Consider the following 18,537-nt stretch of genomic DNA (forward strand, 5'->3'; position numbering starts at 1 on the left):
ACACTAAACCACATGAGGACACTCCTGCCTTCCTTTGTTACAGCTCTGTCAAGAAAGAATAATGATAAGCAGTTACATAGTCCTTTTAGATAATCTGCATTTGTCTCTTATTTTATGCCCAGTTGCTTAAGTCAGTTATGTTATCTGTCCACTTCAGCATATGTGCTACCTACCTTGAGCCTAGGATTATCCAACAATCCAAGAAAATTGAATGAAGCAAAGTTTATACATTCTTTTCCATTCACCACAATGTTATGGCTTGGAGGGCTGGGGAAAGAGACAAGAGTGGTATACTTCAGCAGTCATTCCTGTTGCAGGACACACATTATTATACTTCTCGGAGAGGGAAGGGGACAGACACACAAGTGTTGTCATTCTACTCTATTTGCATACTCCTCTCTTTTTTTTCTTAAAAAGTAAAATTAGAAAATGGTATATTAAAAATCAGATACTTGGTCATTAATTCTACTCTTAATAGGCCCCTCTATACTACTTAAATAAAAAAAAGGTGAGCTAGAATTTCAAGATTTTGGATAGACGAATGGCAAACCGTTGCTTGGTTTTGAAACACACTCAAGTTGCTAAATAAAGTACCTCAGGAAAATATAGAAACATCAAGATCAAAGGCATGAAGAGGCAGAGCGAGTCACAATCTTACAGACAAGCAGTTTAAAAATACATGTTATCTACAGGAAGCCACCACAAGAATAAGTGAGGTAGGGCCCCCATTTCTAAAGTTAATGCTGAAATGCTATTTAAAAGGAATTCCCCACCCCTCCACAAAGGGGTAAAATAAGAGTGCCCAGTTGCATACAGCATGGATCTGAGTTCAGCTGAACAGGAGATGGGCTCTTACTCAGACAACCTATTGTCCTCTGCTGAAAAGTACTTGAGCTACAAGTCATACTTTAAAAATAAGGGCCAAACTATGGGACATGAGCTATTAAAGGGTGTGATTAATGGATCACAGCCAGCCTATTTCACCTAAAGGAAATCATAATATAAAGAATAGAACGGAACAGAAACACACCACACAGGGCCAGGGAAAGGACAGTGGCACAGAACTGATTCTGTTTCACAAACTCACTGCTCTGTCACTGGGCTGTTCTGTAAAATGTACTGAGGCCAGAAAAGATTAGGGAACACCATTCTCACCAGTATGTCTTAACAGAACTGGTTTTTTATGAGAAAAATAATGAAAAATGCTGGGAAACCAGGGAAGGAAAAGAGTGACTACTAGGAGTAAATTAACAAAAGCAGATGAACTCATACAAGACTCAGTGAAAAGAACAGTTGCAGAGTCAGTCAGGCAGATTCTGTCTGCATTGTGGCTACTGACAGCTTCAGAAACTCAGGGTTGTTACTTGGCCTCCATGAGCCTCAGTTTCTTCATCTATAAAGTGGGGTAAGAACCTATGGCTCAACCTGTCATTATAAAAAGTGCTCACTAACTATTTTCTTCTTTCTTATCTATGGCTTCAAGGGCTTTCTCTCTTTCAAATCATCCACTATGATTCTAAATCCACTATGTCACTTATTTTCCCAATTCCCAGGACTTCTTTAGTTTCACAAAACTGAAGTTCATAAAATTTCCTGATGTGGTGGAGCTGGCACCCACAAAAACATGAAAAAACAAAATATCCATGTAGACAAAGGCTGCACACAAAATCTCAAACATTCCAGAATGGAAGGCAGAATCAGTAATACGAAAGGACCCACTCACTGATCTTAAGAGAGCCTCCCAGAGAGGCAGAAGGCAAATGGGACTTAAATGGGGACAGATACTGGCAGCAGTCATTTGTGGGAGACCATCACGTATGGCAACACTGGTGCTGACAAGTGCCACTTTGGAATTCTCATTCTAGCTTATGAGCGCTGAAACTGAGCTCTATCAGTCAGTCAGCACTAGTATGGGAAACGCCAGGCCAAGGGGCCCAATGGGCAGAGACCCAGTCCCCCCTACTAGCAGGCAGGCTGTCACAGGACCCCGTGAGCTGCAGGAACCCCAAGACTAACCCTGCCCACCAACACTAGGTAAACACTAGCTTTGCGGCTCCTGGCCTTCAGTCAGCTACTTTGTAACCTGGGCCCACCCACAGTGGGCCGGCCCCAGGACTGGGACTCCACTAGCCATGCAGCCAGTTGTGCAGGATCTGGACCTGCCCATCAGGGGCCAACAACTTCTTCACAACTTCTGTGGCAACCAACTAGACCAAGAACCAGCCATGGCTACCAAGTATACACAGCAATCAGCCCACTGAAACAGACTCACTTAGCACACACAGGGCATGCTCAGAACATGTAGCTCTGGTGACCAGATGGAAGTATGCTGTTGCAAGTTTAAAGCAATACAAGAGTATCTCAAGAAACAAAAAATCCCTCAAATAAATGACAACTTTACACTTAAAGGAGCTAGAAGAAGAACAAGCAAACTCTGAAGTTAGTAGAAGGAATAAAATGTCACACACATAAAATCACAGAAATTTCACACAAAAAGGACATTACAGACCATTATCATTGGTGAACATAGATGCAAAAATCCTCAACAAAATATCAGCAAGCTGAATTAAACAATACAATAAAAGGATCATACACCATGATCAAGTGAAATATATCCCAAGGATGCAAGGATGGTTCAATATCCAAAAATCTATCAACATGATCTATCATATTAACAAACTGAAGAATAAAAATCATGAGCATCTCAACAAGGAGACAGTTTTGACAAAATTAAACATCCATTTATGATAAAAACTCTCAAAAAAGTGAGTACAGAGGGAACATACCTCAACATAATAAAGTTCACAAAGAGCAATCCCACAGCTAATATACTCAACTGTGAAAAACTGAGACCATTTCCTCTAAGATTAGGAACAAGACAGGATGAGCAAGGGATCTAAATAGATATTTTTCCAAAGAAAATATACAGATGGCTAACAGGCACAAAAGATACTCAACATCACTAATCATCAGGAAAATACAAAATGACGATGAAACACCACCTCACACCTGTCAGAACAGTTATCATCAAAAAGACAAATAACAAATGTTGGCAAGGATGTGAAGAAAAAGGAACCCTCATGCACTAATTGTGGGAATGTAAACTGGTGCAGCCACTATGGAAGACAGCGTGGAAACACTTCAAAAATTAAAAATGGAGCTATCATACAATATAGCAATTCTAACCCTGGGTATTTATCTAAAGAAAATAAAAACACTCATTAGCAAATATTTTTTCATGCTTATGTTTATTTCAGCATTATTTACAATAGCCCAGATATGAAAGCAATCTGAGTGCCCATCAATATGGATAAAGAACATGTAAGATATGTGTGTGTAAGTGCGTGTGTGCGCATGCGCGCACACACACACACACGAAGGAGTATTACTCAGCCAAAAAAAAAAAAGAACAAAATCTTGCCACTTGTGAGAACATGAATAGATCTACAGGGTATTATGCTGAGTGGAGTAAGTCAGAGAAAGAGAAATATGTATGATTTCACTTACATGTGGAATGTGAAAAACAAAACAAATGAACAAACATAACAAAACAGAAGCAGTCACAGAGAAGCAGAGTCACAGTCTGAGGGAAGGGAAGGTAGGTGAATGAGAAAAAATGGGTGAGGAAGAACAGGTACAAATTTTCAATTATAAAATAAATGAGTCATGGATATGAAATGTATAGTGTGGGGAATATAGTTAATGATTATTGTAGTATCTTTGTATGGTGATAAATGGCAATTAGATTCATCATTGTGATCATTCTGAAATGTATACAAATATAAAATCACCATGTTGTGTACCAGGAACTAACACAGTATTTTAAGTCAATCATACTTCCAAAAGAAACAAACTCATAGGAAAAGAGATCAGATTTGTGGTTATCAGAGGCAGGTTAGGGAGAGGGGGTACTGGATTGAGGTGATCAAAAGGTACAAACTCCCAGTTATAAGATAATGAAGTACTGGGGATGTAACAGGCTTCCCTGGTGGCTCAGATCATAAAGAACCTGCCTGTAATGCATGTACAGCATGACAAATATAGTTAACACTGCTGTTAAATTATATATGAAAATTGTTGAGAGGCAAACAAGTTTTACTCTTGTAAAGAAGGAAAAAAAATTACTATTTAATTTTGAATCTGTATGAGATGATTTTCACTAAACTTAATGTGGTAATCAGTTCATGATCTATGTAAGTCAAATCATTATGCTGTACACCTTAAACTTATACAGTGCTATATGTCAAGTATATCTTAATAAAACTAAAAAAAATTATTTTCTAATTTTTAAAAGATACTTTATTGCTAACAAATGACAACCATCATCTGACAACACAAGGTTGCCACAAACTTTTAATTTGTAAAAAATGCAGTACCTATGGGAATGCAATGGAATTCCCAGGTGGTAGAGTGGTAAAGAATCCACCTGCCAATGCAGGGGACACATGAGACGTGGGTTTGATCCCTGGGTTGGGAAGATCCCCTGGAGTAGGAAATGGCAACCTGCTCCAATATTCTTGCCTGGAAAATTCCATGGACAGAGGAGCCTGGTAGGCTACAGTCCATGGGGTCGCAAAGAGTTGGACATGACTGAGCGCGAGCGCACACACACACACACGAGTACAACAAAGCAAAGTGCAATAAAATGAGGTATGCCTATATATAAATACCTGCAAACAACAGCAGCTGCACCCACTACTAAGTTACACATATTTTGTTCTCAATGGGAAAAAATAAAATTGAATAACCACATACAAAGGTGAATTCCAGGCATTTTAAACGCCTAAAGAGTACTCTGAAAAAGATAACAGAAGAAAATTTAGAAAGTCTGTGTGGCTTGGAATAAGAAATGATTTCTAGAGCAAGTCTCCAAACACACAAACCATGAGGCTAAAATGGATGGATACGACCAAGTCAAAACTAAGAATTTTGGTTCAGTGAAGATACCACAGACAAAACTAACAGATGGGTGATAGAAATTTGTTTTATTTCATGAATCCAAGATGGCATCGACTGTATTTTATCTACCACTAAGGAAGAAAGACATGGCCAATTAAAATGTAATGATAGTTTTCTTATTATATGTGTTTCAGGTTATATTTAATGAAAAAGGCATTCCTGACACAGATTTTTGTCATTCTACTTTCACACCTATGTATGGAAAAATATAAACAAGATGAATCAGTTAAGACATTCCTAACTTTTAGTCAGCAGTTCTGACTGACTGCTCCCTGCTACATCATGGATATCACAGGTATTCACATTCCCTGCTAACCAGAGTATCCTGGTATTGCTTAGAAGGATGCTCCACTATCATCTCTGAGATTACCTGAGAAGTCAGTATCACCCATTCTCTAAATTTCATGCTGGAACTTTCCTAATTGGACTAAACTCCTAATTTAATCTTTCCTCAATTGAATCATGTGTTTCTAGAAAGTAAGCTCTCATTATCCAAAGGCAGCAGGAATTTGATAAAGGAATGCTCAAAGCCGTAATCCCAACAGCCTCTGTTGAGGAATGTTAGCATTTCTCCATCAGGTGACTTATATGACTTATGGCCACATAACTCAACTGAGGTGTTGGAAGTGAGTACAGCCATGACCAAGCTCATCAGTGCGTAAGAAATGATACCACCCCAACTGCCCCCAGGTAAGAATGACTCTCAGCAGCTGTAAGATTCATATCCATTTCAGAGATCTTAAAATAGAAAGAAAGTTTCTTAGAATCATTGTAATAAATCACTACTCAAGAACTGACCAAGAATTAAAATCTACACAATACTAGGGATTTCTGATAATTGAAAGGCAGGCTGGGAATTAGGTAGAAAAAGAAGTAGAAGACACCAGTAGGCATTTTACAGAAGGGAAAAATTCCAACAGCTAATAAGTAGATAAAATTGTACTTAATGGTTCAAATAATCAGAGAAATGCAAAATAAAACAATGCTGTCCAGGAATTGGGTACTGGTATACGCCTGTCTCATTTCCCTCTGGGACTTTCCTACATCATGATTCTCCTGCTGGGCCCACACCCCTAGAGAGATATCCACAACAGGATATCAATCAGGTTTAATCACCACACTGTTTGTGGCAGTGGGGAGTCGAGGCAGCTGAGGTATACATCACAAGGAAAATGGCTAAGTAAAACATGGTGTCCATATACCACGAATAATACCCAGCAGTCAGAAGAAATGATGAGAAGTACACTTAGCAATTCCACCTCTCTATGCTGCTTCGTATTTCTTTACACCACTCAACACCAGCTAATGCTATATTTATTTCATTTTTGGTCTGCCTGGTCTAAGAGAACTAAGATTTTGATTTACTGCACATGTTCAGCATATTCCTTGAACACAGCAGGAACTTAAAACATTTGTCAAAAAATTGTGCTGAGTAAAAAACTTGTTTAAAAAAATTCAGAATGGAGTCTAGAGCACAAAATTAAAAACACACATTCATAAAACATTAAGATTAGATAGTTTCAAGAATATATACATGCTGAAAATAAAAAAATACATGAGTTTAACATGTATAAATAAAATATTTATTTTATTTATAAAATAAATGACATAAAATAATGAAAGTAAAATACAAGCATTACAGTGGGATACATTACTGGCAGAGAACAGATGCAGGTGCTGGGGATAATGGAAACAGAAAAAAGTAAATGAGAATGCTGTCTTACATGAGTGCTGATGAGAGCAGTGCTGAAGAGAGGGTCAGTATCTGTGTCCGAAAGAAAGGCCCAAAATGAAGAAAATAAAACAGACTGAACTAAACCAGAGGACAAACCTTTAGCAAATTTGAGTGAGAAAGGAGACACAACTGACTGCAATGCAGACACAAACTCCACAGATGTCCTGTTCTACACATCTGTATATAATGCTGTATATACATACAAATAGCATATATATTACTTTACATATAATATGAAGAGGACGTCCCTATAGCTCAGATGATAAAGAATCTGCCTGCAATGCAGGAGACCTGGGTTTGACCCCTGGGTCAGGAAGATCCCCTGGAGAAGGAAATGACAATCCACTCCAGCATTCTTGCCTGGAGAATCCCATGGACAGAGGAGCCTGGCGGGCTACAGTCCATGGGATAACAAAGAGTTGGACTCAACTAAGTGACTAACACACACATATATAAATATATTTTACATATAACTGAGAAAATTGTATAAACTACTTCATGCAAAAGCATTTGAAAACACAAGAAATGAGCAATTACTAAACAATAACCAAAACTTACTCATAAAAGACATAGAAACAGCTTTACAAACTCGCTGAAGACATTAAATTCATGATTAAAAATCTATGCTCAACAGAACAAACAACAAATATGTATTACTGCCAAGAAAATTACAAGACTATTAAATTTCTGATACCAAACCTGGGCCAGCAGAGTAGGGGAAAAGAAAAGACTAAACTCACTTTCCAATACTGATATTAAAAGTACCAAATATTATTAGCAAAAAAAAACCCCAAAAACCCAACAATTAATAAAAATTAACCAAATAGTCATGCTTAAATAGGGTTTATCACTAAGTTGTATGAGTTTTCTAATATATATTTTGGATACTAGCCCCTTAACAAATATATGACTTGAAAATATTTTCTCCCATTTTGCAGGGTTTTGTATTATTTCTCTGATAGTGGACTTTGAAGCAGAAATGTTTTTAATTTTAATGAAGTGCAGTTGATCTATTTTTCCTTTGGCTGCTTGTGCTTTTTGGGTCATATCTAAAAATCTTTGCCCAACCCAAGATTACAAAGAATTACTCTTTTGTTTTCTTTCTTCTACTAAGAATTTATGATTTTTCCCCTTAAATTTAGGCCTGTGATTAATTTTGAGCTAATTTTTACCCATGTTTTGAGTTTGAGGTCTGTCATCATTCTTTTACATATGTCTATCCAGTTGTCCCATCACCATTCATTAAAAGAGACTATTCTTTCCGTACTGAATTGTCTTGGCACTTTGTTGAAAATCAGTGGACCATTAGTTTAAGGTTGTCCACCCATTTTTAAGAATAAGACACTGAAATGCTAACCGGAAAGAAAAAGGTCAAAGTGTTAGTTGCTCAGTCATGACCAACTCTTTGTAATCCCATGGACTTTAGCCTGCCAGGCACCTCTGTCCATGGAATTCTTCAGGCAAGAATAGTGGAGTGGGTAGCCATTCCCTTCTCCAAGGGCTCTTTCTGACCCAGGGATTGAACCCAAGTCTCTCTCCTTACAGGCAGATTCTTTACAATCCGAGCCACAGGGAAGCTAGTTGGAAGCACTGTGTAAACAGGCCTGGCTTCTTGACTCACAGTGGGCTTCACTCTATAATAATCAGACATGAGTTCATCTGTGGAAACCCTAAGCTCAACATTTTCTGTTTTTTCTCTTGACTTCGAGTTTCACCAAAGAGAACTCCCTTGGTCTTTGGTATATATGAGGTATAAATCTGGTTTCCAACTTTCTCTAAGGGCCGAGTTGGAGGAAATGGGATCAGCAACCTACTATTCATTATAAACATTTTACATGCATTCTGTTTTCAGAAGGGCACCCATTCCCTAACACATCTTTCAGCCTTTTCATTTATATTTAGCCTTTCCAGAGAGTACATCTCCATCTTTCTGCAAGTCTACCAAGCTAAAATCTGAGTGACCATTGCAAGCATGGTTGCTTGCAATTTTCTCAAGAAATTTTATGTATATGCTTAATTAATGTAAAAAATCAATCAGTACAATTTAAAACATAATGGATTAGGGAAGAAGAGTCACAATCACCTCAACAGATTTAATAAAATTTAATACTCTGATTTTAAAACAAAAAGTTCTCTTAGCAAATCAGGATGAGAAAGGAAGGCCTGTAACATCATACAGGTTATCCCTTAAAATTTATCAGGAACAGGACACAGAAGTCTTTGTTACCACTCTTATTCAACACTGCATGGAAAGTATCCTAGCCAGTGCAATAACACAGAAACAAGAAGAAAATGATGCTCTTCATGACAGAAATGAAAACTCTTTGGTACCTAGAAATAAAGCTATTAGAAGATATGCAACATCAATTTCCTGGCTGTGATACTGTACTACAGTTAAGCAAGATGTTACCACTTGGGGACATGATGAAGGGTATATGGAATCTATCTGTGTTATTTCTTATGACTTCATGTGAATCTATCATGTTTCAAAATAAAAAGTAGGAAAAGTTAAGCAAAATCTTTATGAAGAACGTTATCCAAATTTTCTCAGAAACAGGAAAGACCTAAATATACAAGTTATACATAAGATATATGGTGGAGATTCAGTATTAGCAATATGCCAATTCTCTCCAAATTAATTCACAAATTAAATGCATTACTAGTCAAAAATTCAAATTCATTTTCTGGTCAAATCTGATCAGCTAAACCTAAACTCTTAGTGAAGAGTCAAAAAACAGCCTAGATTATTCTGAAGAATAAGAAGGTTAAGGACCCATGCTAGTCAAGACCTATTATTAACCTAGTGGTATAAATGAAGTTCTGGCGTAAGAAGAACAAGTAACACTGTGGACGGAGGCTTGTAACACTGTACAGGAGGCACTGTCCAAAACTATCACAAAGAAAAAGAAATGCAAGAAGGCAAAGTGGTTGTCTGAGAAGGCTTCACAAATAGGTAATGAAAGATTAGCAAAAGGCAAGGGAGAAAGGAAAAGATATGCCCAACTGAAGGCAGAGTTCCAGAAAACAGCATGGAGAGATAAGGCCTTCTTAAATGAAAAACGCAAAGCAACAGAGGAAAACAGTAGAACGGGAAAGGCTAGAGATCTCTTCAAGAAAACTGAAGATATCAAGGAAACATTTCATGAAAAGATGGGCAGGATAAAGGACAGAAACGGTAAGGACCTAACATTAGCAGAAGAGATTAAGAAGAGGTAGCAAGAATATACAGAAGAACTACACAAAAAGGTCTTGACCCAGATAACCATGATGGTGTGGGTGTGGTCACTCACCGAGAACTAGACATCCTGGAGTGTAAAGTCAAGAGGGCCTTAGGAAGCATTACTACAAAGTTAGTGGAAATGATAGAATTCCAGCTGAACTATTTCAAATCCTAAAAGATCATGCTGTTAAAATGTTTCATTCATATGTCAGCAAATCTGGAAAACTCAGCAGTGGCCACAAGATGGGAAAAGGTCTGTTTTCATTCCAATCCCAAAAAAGGGCAATACCAAAGAATGTTCAAACTACCCTACCACTGAGCTCATTTCACATGCTAGCATGGTTATGCTCAAAATCCTTCAAGCTAGGCTTCAGCAGTACATGAACCTAGATACATACATAAGCTGGATTTAGAAAAGGCAAAGGAACCAGATTACCTTTGGTAATGGAATCACATTACCAATATCTGTTGGATCACAGAGAAAGCAAAAGAGTTCTAGGAAAAAAAAAACATCTGCTTGACTATGCTAAAGCCTTTGACTGTGTAGATCACAAAAAACTGTGGAAAATTCTTAAACAGATGACAGTACCAGACCACCACACCTGTCTCCTGAGAAACCTGTATGCAAGTCAAGAAGCAACAATTAGAACCAGACATGAACAATGGATTGGTTCAAAACTGGGAGAGGAATACAACAAGGCTGTATACTGTCACCCTGCCTATTTAACTTATATGTGGAATACATCATGCAAAATGCCAGGCTGGTTGAATCACAAGCAGAAATCAAGATTGCTGGGAGAAATACCAACATCTTCAAATATACAGATGATACCACTCTAATGGCAGAAAGCAAAGAGGAACTAAAGAGCCTCTTGATGAGGGTGAAAGAGGAGAATCAAAAAGCCGGCTTGAAACTCAACATTCAAAAACTAAGATCATGGAATCTGGTCCCATCACTTCATGGCAAACAGAAGGGTAAGAAGTGGAAGCACTGACAAATTTTGTTTTTCTGGGCTGCAAAATCACTGCGGACAGTGTATTCAGCTATGAAGTTAAAAGACGCTTGCCCCTTGAAGGAAAAGCTATGAGGAACCTAGACAGTGTATAAAAAGCAGAGACATAACTTTGCCAACAAAGGTCTGCACAGTCAAAGCTATGGTTTTTCCAGTAGTTGTGTATGGATCTGGAGTTGGACCATAAAGAAAGTTGAGCTCCCCAGAATTGATGCTTTTGAATTGTGGTGCTGGGTAAGACTCTTGAGAGTCTCTTGAACTGCAAGGAGACCAAACCAGTCAATCCTAAAGGAAATCAACCCTGAATATTCATTGGAAGGACTTATGCTGAAGCTGAAGCTCCAATACTTTGCCACCTGATTCGAAAAGCCAGCTCATTGGAAAAGACCCTGATGCTGGGAGAGACAGAAGGCAAAAAGAGAAAGGGGGCGGCAGAGGAGGAGGTGGTTAGACAGCATCACTGACTCAGTGGACATGAATTTAAGCAAACTCAGGGAGACAGTGAAGTACAGGGAAACCTGGCGTTCTGCAGTCCGCGGGGGGGGGCGGGGGGGGGGCGCAAAGAGCTGGATGTGACTTAGCAACTGTCAACAAAAACAAGGTCCTGGCACAGGGAGAATAAATACACCAGAAGAATAGAAATAAAGCCAGAAATAGATCCTATATAAGAGAACTTAACATATGAAGGCTTCCCTTGTAGCTCAGATGGTAACAAATCTACTTGCAATGCAGGAGACCCAGGTTCAATCCCTGGGTCAGAAAGATTCCCTGGAGAAGGATATGACAAAGGAGTTGGACACGACTGAGTGATGAACATGACATATGAAAGTAGGGAAATTTCCAATCAGTAGGTTAAAAAATGGATTATTCAACCAATTATGTTGGGACAAGTGACTGTCATACAGAAAACAGGTAAATTAGACATTTGTGATAGGAAGGATTTTATGATCATAACATTAATGATTGATAAGTTTGATTTAAGAACAAGTAAAACTTTCACAAGACCAAAGAAATTCACCAAAGTGAAGAATGCAAGCCTCTCTCCTATCAGACCAGAAGTAAAAGGAAAGCCTCAGGAAGATGTGCTCCTGACTGAGGATGTGCTCGGTGGTGTCTGACTCTTTGCAATCTAACGGACTGTAGCCTTCCATGCTCCTCTGTCCATGGGATTTCCCCAGCAAGAACACTGGAGTAGACTGCCATTTCCTTCTCCAGGGGATCTTCCAGACCCAGAGATTGAACCCACATGTCCTCCATCAGCTGCATTGGCAGGCAGATTCTTTACCACTAAGCCACCTGAGAAGCTCTCTCAAGAGAATATGCTGCATCATATTTCTAAAACGAATACTGAAAACTTTCACGGCAACAGGCAAACTGTTGTAAAAGTATAAATATGAGCAAAGGAACATCCACCAACTTCAAGATAGTAAATAGGAGTAAAACCACGTATCTGGAGGGATGTATTAAAACCATGTATCTGGAGGGCTGACTATAATTTAGATGTAGGTTTCTGACTGCATGGAGGGTCAGCACCCCTAACTCCCATAGTTTTCAAGGATCAACTGTATTTCTAATGCTCTATTTCTTTTAAAAAACAGATTTGAAGTAAACACAGCAAAATGCTAATACCTATTACTTCTTGCTGGATACTATGTGTCTAATATTTTCTCTATACTGAAACAGAAGAACTAAAAATAAACACAGATAAAACACTGGAAGCCAGAAGGGACCAGAGTGAGTTGAAGTTTCGTAATTCATACTGTAAGAGTCAAAAGGGACTGTCCATATTAATCAACCAAGAAACAGTGGTGCAAGCACACCATTACTATCTAGTTATGAAGGTCTGCAACAAATCTAAAATCAGAAACAAACCAGGTGGGGAAAAAGGAGAAATGTTGTTTTTCATTTCACTGTCTCACCATCTGAAATATTATGTCTGTATTACTTTGAAAAAATAGATATTTTGTTTGAAAGAGACAAACTCTGAAACCCAAACTGGAGACTGTTAAAGAGCATTTCCGATCTCCAGAAATTTCTGAAAGTCTTATTTCAGTTAAAAAGGGAATACTATATAAACCAACATATACTTTGCTGAATTTACTTTCAGGAAACCAAACACCAGCCCTCGACTAGCAAAACCAATTTACCCTGAAACAATGTTGTAGTTGAGAGCAGGATGGTCCTTTGAGACAGGAGGAACAAGAGGCTCTGGTTGCCACTCTTCAATCAATTCTTCTTTTTCCTACAAGAGAAAAGCTGTTAAAGTACAGCGCAGTGCTCCTTACTGGACAGCTTAACTCTAGCAGTATCTAAACTGTTTGTTGTAATGATGCCATCGTAATGAACATGCTGCTAGAAAGAGGTCCAGACGCTGTGGCTGGAAGTGACACTAAATCACTACTGAGTTTTGGACACTTAACCCCTCACCTTTTTCCTCAACTCAGGCTAAAGGCTCTTTTCCCATGAAACTTCCCAGGTGATGGAAAATTTTTTTTTAATTTTATTTTTTGTTCAGAATTTTTCACTGTAGGAAGTATAACTGCTACTGATGATAAAACAAAAAGTCTACAACACAAAGAGAAGAAGCACGACTGCAGGTTAAGTGAGCTCAGCCTCTTGCAAAATATTATAGACAGCCACACCTTAGGTTCTTATAGGCATGATAGTCATAGGAAGGGATCAACTAGACCACAAAGCACTGTTTCTACAAGCCACTGGCAAGGATTCAGAAGAAACTGAAATATACCAAAAGACTCTCTAATAATAATTATTATAAAATAGTTGTTTGGAAATTTCTCACAGAAAGCCACTTTATTCCTTTTACCTGTTATTTCTTGCATTACAGGTATTTTGATTATTTTTAGTTTCTTATCCTTTCTTGAACTAGAAAAGGAAGTGTAATTTTGAAAATGTACTCTGGATGTACTCAATGAGATGAGGCACACCTGATGAACATGATAGACACAGCAATTCTAGCCTTAGATAAGCCCACTCTTAATATTTCTATTTCCACACTTCTGTTAAATGCTTCCGTGTATGTTTCTCCTAATAGGCAACTCTAGGGCATGGCCAGGAGCATATTCTCTTAAAGCTCAGGGACTCAAAAATGCTAGCTGAACAAATCAACTGCATGGGAGAACAGTAGCCTGAACAAGCCTGGAGCACGTGTGATACACACAGTCCACTCGCTACCATGGAGACAGATTTCAGAATCAATTCAAGATTGCCTGGTATTCAAGAGACTGCACATCTGTAAAACTGAGAAGGGCATTTCTTCTTTGCTGCCATTAAGTTAAGCTTTAGAAATGCTCACACAGTTGTTTTTTTTCCTTCCACAGCTTTTAGGGTAAGATGTCAGTGATTACTGAATCTTGCTCTAGGTAAGTTTCGCTTTTAGAGGGTTATCCTAAAATTATGTTTAGGCAATATTCTTTCAAAATGCACATCTGTGTGGACTGATATGCTTAAACTTAAATTAAGACTATTAGGAATGATCAACCCCTTAAACAGCTGGGCTAGAAATCTGTTCCATGGCCACATAATTATTCACATGGAGTTCCTAAATACCAAGGGAAAAAAAGTAGACAGGATTTCTGGACTGGATAACTCAAGGAAACACTTGCCACACTGCTGTAATTCCATCCCACTTGCACCTTCTGGTGAATGCTCCAGCCAGCAAAGAAAAGAGCAGTGCCCATCTTTGTGCTACACTTAATGCTGCCTTGTGAACTTCTGAACTGAAGTTTTAGGCACTTCTGTGGGAAAACATCTCTAACTGTACCTGTCTCTAAGTATTCTGGCGTACTGCTATAGAGGCTGGACAGGGAAACAATCAAAGTCACAGAAACCATGCTGCAGTCAAAACTGCTCTTCCTTTTTCATACCTGGGGCACAGTTACTCAGTGTTCCTATCTGCAGGAGGAGGCAGGGGATTCCACAAACCCCTGGTCCTCCATATTAACAGTCCCCAGGGGGCATCACTGAAAGTCTTTTTGACACTTCTTCCCAAGGTCTGCCCAACTTGGGCTTGAGCTGGGTCCTTTACCATACAGAACACATCAAAATTCGATTTGGGGTGGCAAGGTGGAGAGTGGTGGAATGGAGAGGATTCTCTCCGATTCTGAATCTCCTTTATGAAGACCACAGGGAAAACTTTCATTCAGGCTTCAGAAACAGTGCTGCTTTTCCCAAGCAACTCATGTAACCTTATAGGTGGACACTGGCAATTCAGCAGTAGCCCATGTTTCCCTTCCAGCGTCTAGTACGTTTCCAGACTGCTGTTTACTCCTAGCAAACTATAAAGGCCTGTAACATGGTATACTTCTTTGTGTACTTACTTTATCCCTGGATTCCCTGTAATTCGTTTACCCTGATAGTTCATTCTCGTTTTCCTTACATTCCAGAAAACATTTTAACATATATAATTGAGCCACCACGAGTTCTTTTTGAAAGATGTAGCAACTATAATCATACACCAAATAATAAAAATAGGAATTTAACTTCTCACCTTGAGTGTAAGATCAGATCGTTCTTGTAATTTGTAAGTTTTAGAGAAAAGAAGTCTGATTATCCAGAGTATTAAAATTCCTTCTAAAATAAGATGATAAGCAGGAGCCTAGGAGTGAGTAAAAAACAAAAGTAAAACAAAAACAAGAAATAAACAAATATTTCCAAACCTGCATATATAATTTAATGTGCCTGCACATACTACTACCCATGACCCTTACAAAACCTATTTACTACTTCTTAAGATTTACTTCCAAAGCTCACTTTATTTCTGCTCATTCCATTTCCCATTTCTAACAGAAGGCAATTTCTCCTAACATGAAAAATCTCTAAAACTGCACCTTTAAACCATCTTCAGGAATAAAAATTAGTTTTTAAAATAAAATCTGACACAGAATTTCAATAATTAAACAATATTAACTATCAGATCCTTCAGATAATTTGTATTTTTACTGGTACGAAATGACTGTAACAAACATTTTGCAGCATCACAAGCCTTCTATCACCTTCGCATACCCGGATGAACTGAGAATTATTTGGAAACCAGTTTCCACAATTTTCAAAGAATTTTGCACATCTTATGACATTTTCTGTATCCCTGATAAGCCTCTTTAAATTCTCCTTGGAACATGGCAGAAAGACTTTACTAATGCTTAAAGAAATAGCATGTCTCTTTTCTACCATAGCTCCCCAAAAGTATGTAGTGTTTTCCATGTCAACAGGCAAAAATTTACCTTAATGAAATTATCCATGTCAGGTCTTTTCAACTGTACATTTCCAGGATAAAGGCCAAGCTAGCTGACTTTTAGGTTTTATACAACTAAACACACCAAGTGCATGTAGAAGATTCCAGATATCAACTGAATCCCCATCAGTCAGTTATGGAGTGCTGTATTCCAATAGGTTGTCATTGAAAAGCCATTTAAAAGAGGTATTTAGAAATGTAAATACAAACTACTGTAAAGCATTAGACAGAAAGTGATGATTCACAGTAGTTCAAAAAATTCTGAGGTGGTGACAGGGAACCTGCTGACAAATGCATATATAAACTTTCAGATCACTGCACAGGTACCTTTAAAACTGCATACATGTTATCTATGCACCAGTACACAACAAGACTTTAAATTCTACATCCAAGGTACACAGAAATTAGAAGCAAAACCAGAAATCTAAGATTATTTTTAAAATTTGCTGATCCCTCCTGAATATAATTCATTTAAGAATAAGGGCTCTACTAAAAAAAAAAAAAAACAAAACAAAACCCTTTTGGTTTTATCAATAATTGGATCATAGCTGACAAACAAATATCCAAGTCACCAGTTAAACATTCCACTCCGCAAAGACATCATCCTAAGAAAAGCTGAAATGTCTAGTAAATTAATAAAAATTATAAATGCAAGTTCTTTTCTTCACTAGGAAAAACATCCAGGAGGACTTCTCTCAAGTCTCACTCATGGTCAGTACTAAGGTATGAGAAGTTACATAATCAAAGGGCAGTCTTCAGAAAGGCAGCAACAATATACAGTAGAAGTTATTCATTTCTGAAACACAAATCTTAAATTTTAGTGGTTCTTCTTAGTCACTGACAGCTCAATTGGTAAAGAATCCGCCTGCAATGCAGGAGACCCCAGTTGGATTCCTGGGTTGGGAAGATCCGCTGGAGAAGGGATAGGCTACCCACTCCGGAATCCTTGGGCTTCCCTTGTGGCTCAGCAGGTAAAGAATCCACCTACAATGCAGGAGACCTCGGTTTGATCCCTGGATTGGGAAGATTCCCTGGAGAAGGGAAAGGCTACCCACTCCAACATTCTGGCCTGGAGAAGTCCAGGGAGTCTAGAAGAGTGGGACAAGACTGAGTGACTTTCACTTTCACAGTCACTATGATTAACCTATGGTTGGACATCTCCTAAGCCATACTGTCTCTCTTAACTGTTTTTTGTTTTCATGTCCAAAAAGTCCTGATGGGTCCTGACGCATCTTTCATCATCACCGCTGCCAGTACGTGCAATATTAAGTTTTAAGAAAATTATCGAAAGAAAACTGAGATTCACTTTACATGAATGTGAGTTCTATAAGCACAGCGAGTTTTACCGGTTCGCTCACTGCACTACTTCTAGTATTTACATCTGTGCTGTCCAACACTGTAGTCGCTAGCACCATTCAACTATTTAAATACATATCTAAATTAAATGAAATATTCAGTCCTTCAGCTGTACTAGCCACTTTTCAAGTGCTTAATAGCCACATGTGTTTAGTGGCTACTGAACAGCTCAGAGAACAAGCAGAAAGTTCTACTGTACAGTGCTGGGAAACTCACTAAATGTCGAATGAACATTCTACAAGAACGACATTTAAATTTTATATTATCTTACTACCTGAAATGGCTGGCCTTTCAAAAAACATCCCTTAACTAGTCTTTCTTCAGAGATTTACTAAAGTAGTTGTATCTCTGCAAGACAGAAAATGGGACGTATGCGGAAGAACGACTATTTCATATTCCTAAATCATTCGGCTTCCCTTCCAACACTTCATTCGGCTATCTCCCAACAAAAACAAACTCCTACTTATTATTTTTTCCCCTATTACCTGCTCCACAGTTCCAAGGACCCCTCCAGACTGAGATTTTCCATTTTACTTTCATCTCTCCCGTTTTAGCAGCTCTGGCTTTTGATTAGCCTCTCTCCTGTATCCGGACAGGACCTGGAGAGGGCTCTCCGCTCGATGGAGAGCAAATCGAGACCCCCAGCTCGGCTCCCACCCGCGCCTCGCAACATTCCGCCGCCCGGAAATGTGTGCCTGTGAGCCCTTCCAGGGAGCGACGCGGAGGGTCCGGGCGTGACTGGGCCAGGCCCGCCTAGGCCTCAGAACAAAAATCCACACAAAAGGTCCCACTTCCCCAGGGTTGGGTGTGGTCGTGAGCCCCTGAAGTCGCCAAGCTTACCTCGTAGAGAGCCTGTACCATCTCCACCAGTACCCACTGCTCCGCGGCCGTCGCCATAGTTAGCGGCCGGGACTCCCTTCCGGAAGGCTCTTCAGAAACTGCGCGGCGCGGCCCAGTGACGTCTAGGTGCCCGGGAGGCGGGGCTGCCGGGAGTTGGCACCGC

At 39.0% G+C, this 18,537-nt stretch overlaps 1 protein-coding gene across 2 annotated transcripts in view; it reads right to left on the minus strand.

The window, feature by feature from the left end:
- SPTLC1 (serine palmitoyltransferase long chain base subunit 1) overlaps positions 1-18,483 on the minus strand; it is a 59,964-nt gene extending 41,481 nt beyond the window's left edge. The window contains exons 1-4 of one of the 2 annotated variants that reach the window (XM_020893973.2): positions 18,375-18,483; positions 15,435-15,542; positions 13,075-13,169; positions 174-267 (exon numbers count right to left, since the gene is read on the minus strand). In XM_020893973.2, coding sequence (XP_020749632.1) covers positions 174-267; positions 13,075-13,169; positions 15,435-15,542; positions 18,375-18,431 — 354 coding nt within the window. In that variant the 5' untranslated portion in view covers positions 18,432-18,483. Of the gene's footprint in view, positions 1-173; positions 268-13,074; positions 13,170-15,434; positions 15,543-18,374 lie in introns of those variants that run through there. The other variant, XM_070459420.1, reaches the window with a different exon arrangement.
- Between the last annotated feature and the right edge of the window lie 54 nt (positions 18,484-18,537).

Source organism: Odocoileus virginianus, chromosome 31 (genome assembly GCF_023699985.2).
Source record: "Odocoileus virginianus isolate 20LAN1187 ecotype Illinois chromosome 31, Ovbor_1.2, whole genome shotgun sequence".
NCBI lineage: Eukaryota > Metazoa > Chordata > Mammalia > Artiodactyla > Cervidae > Odocoileus > Odocoileus virginianus.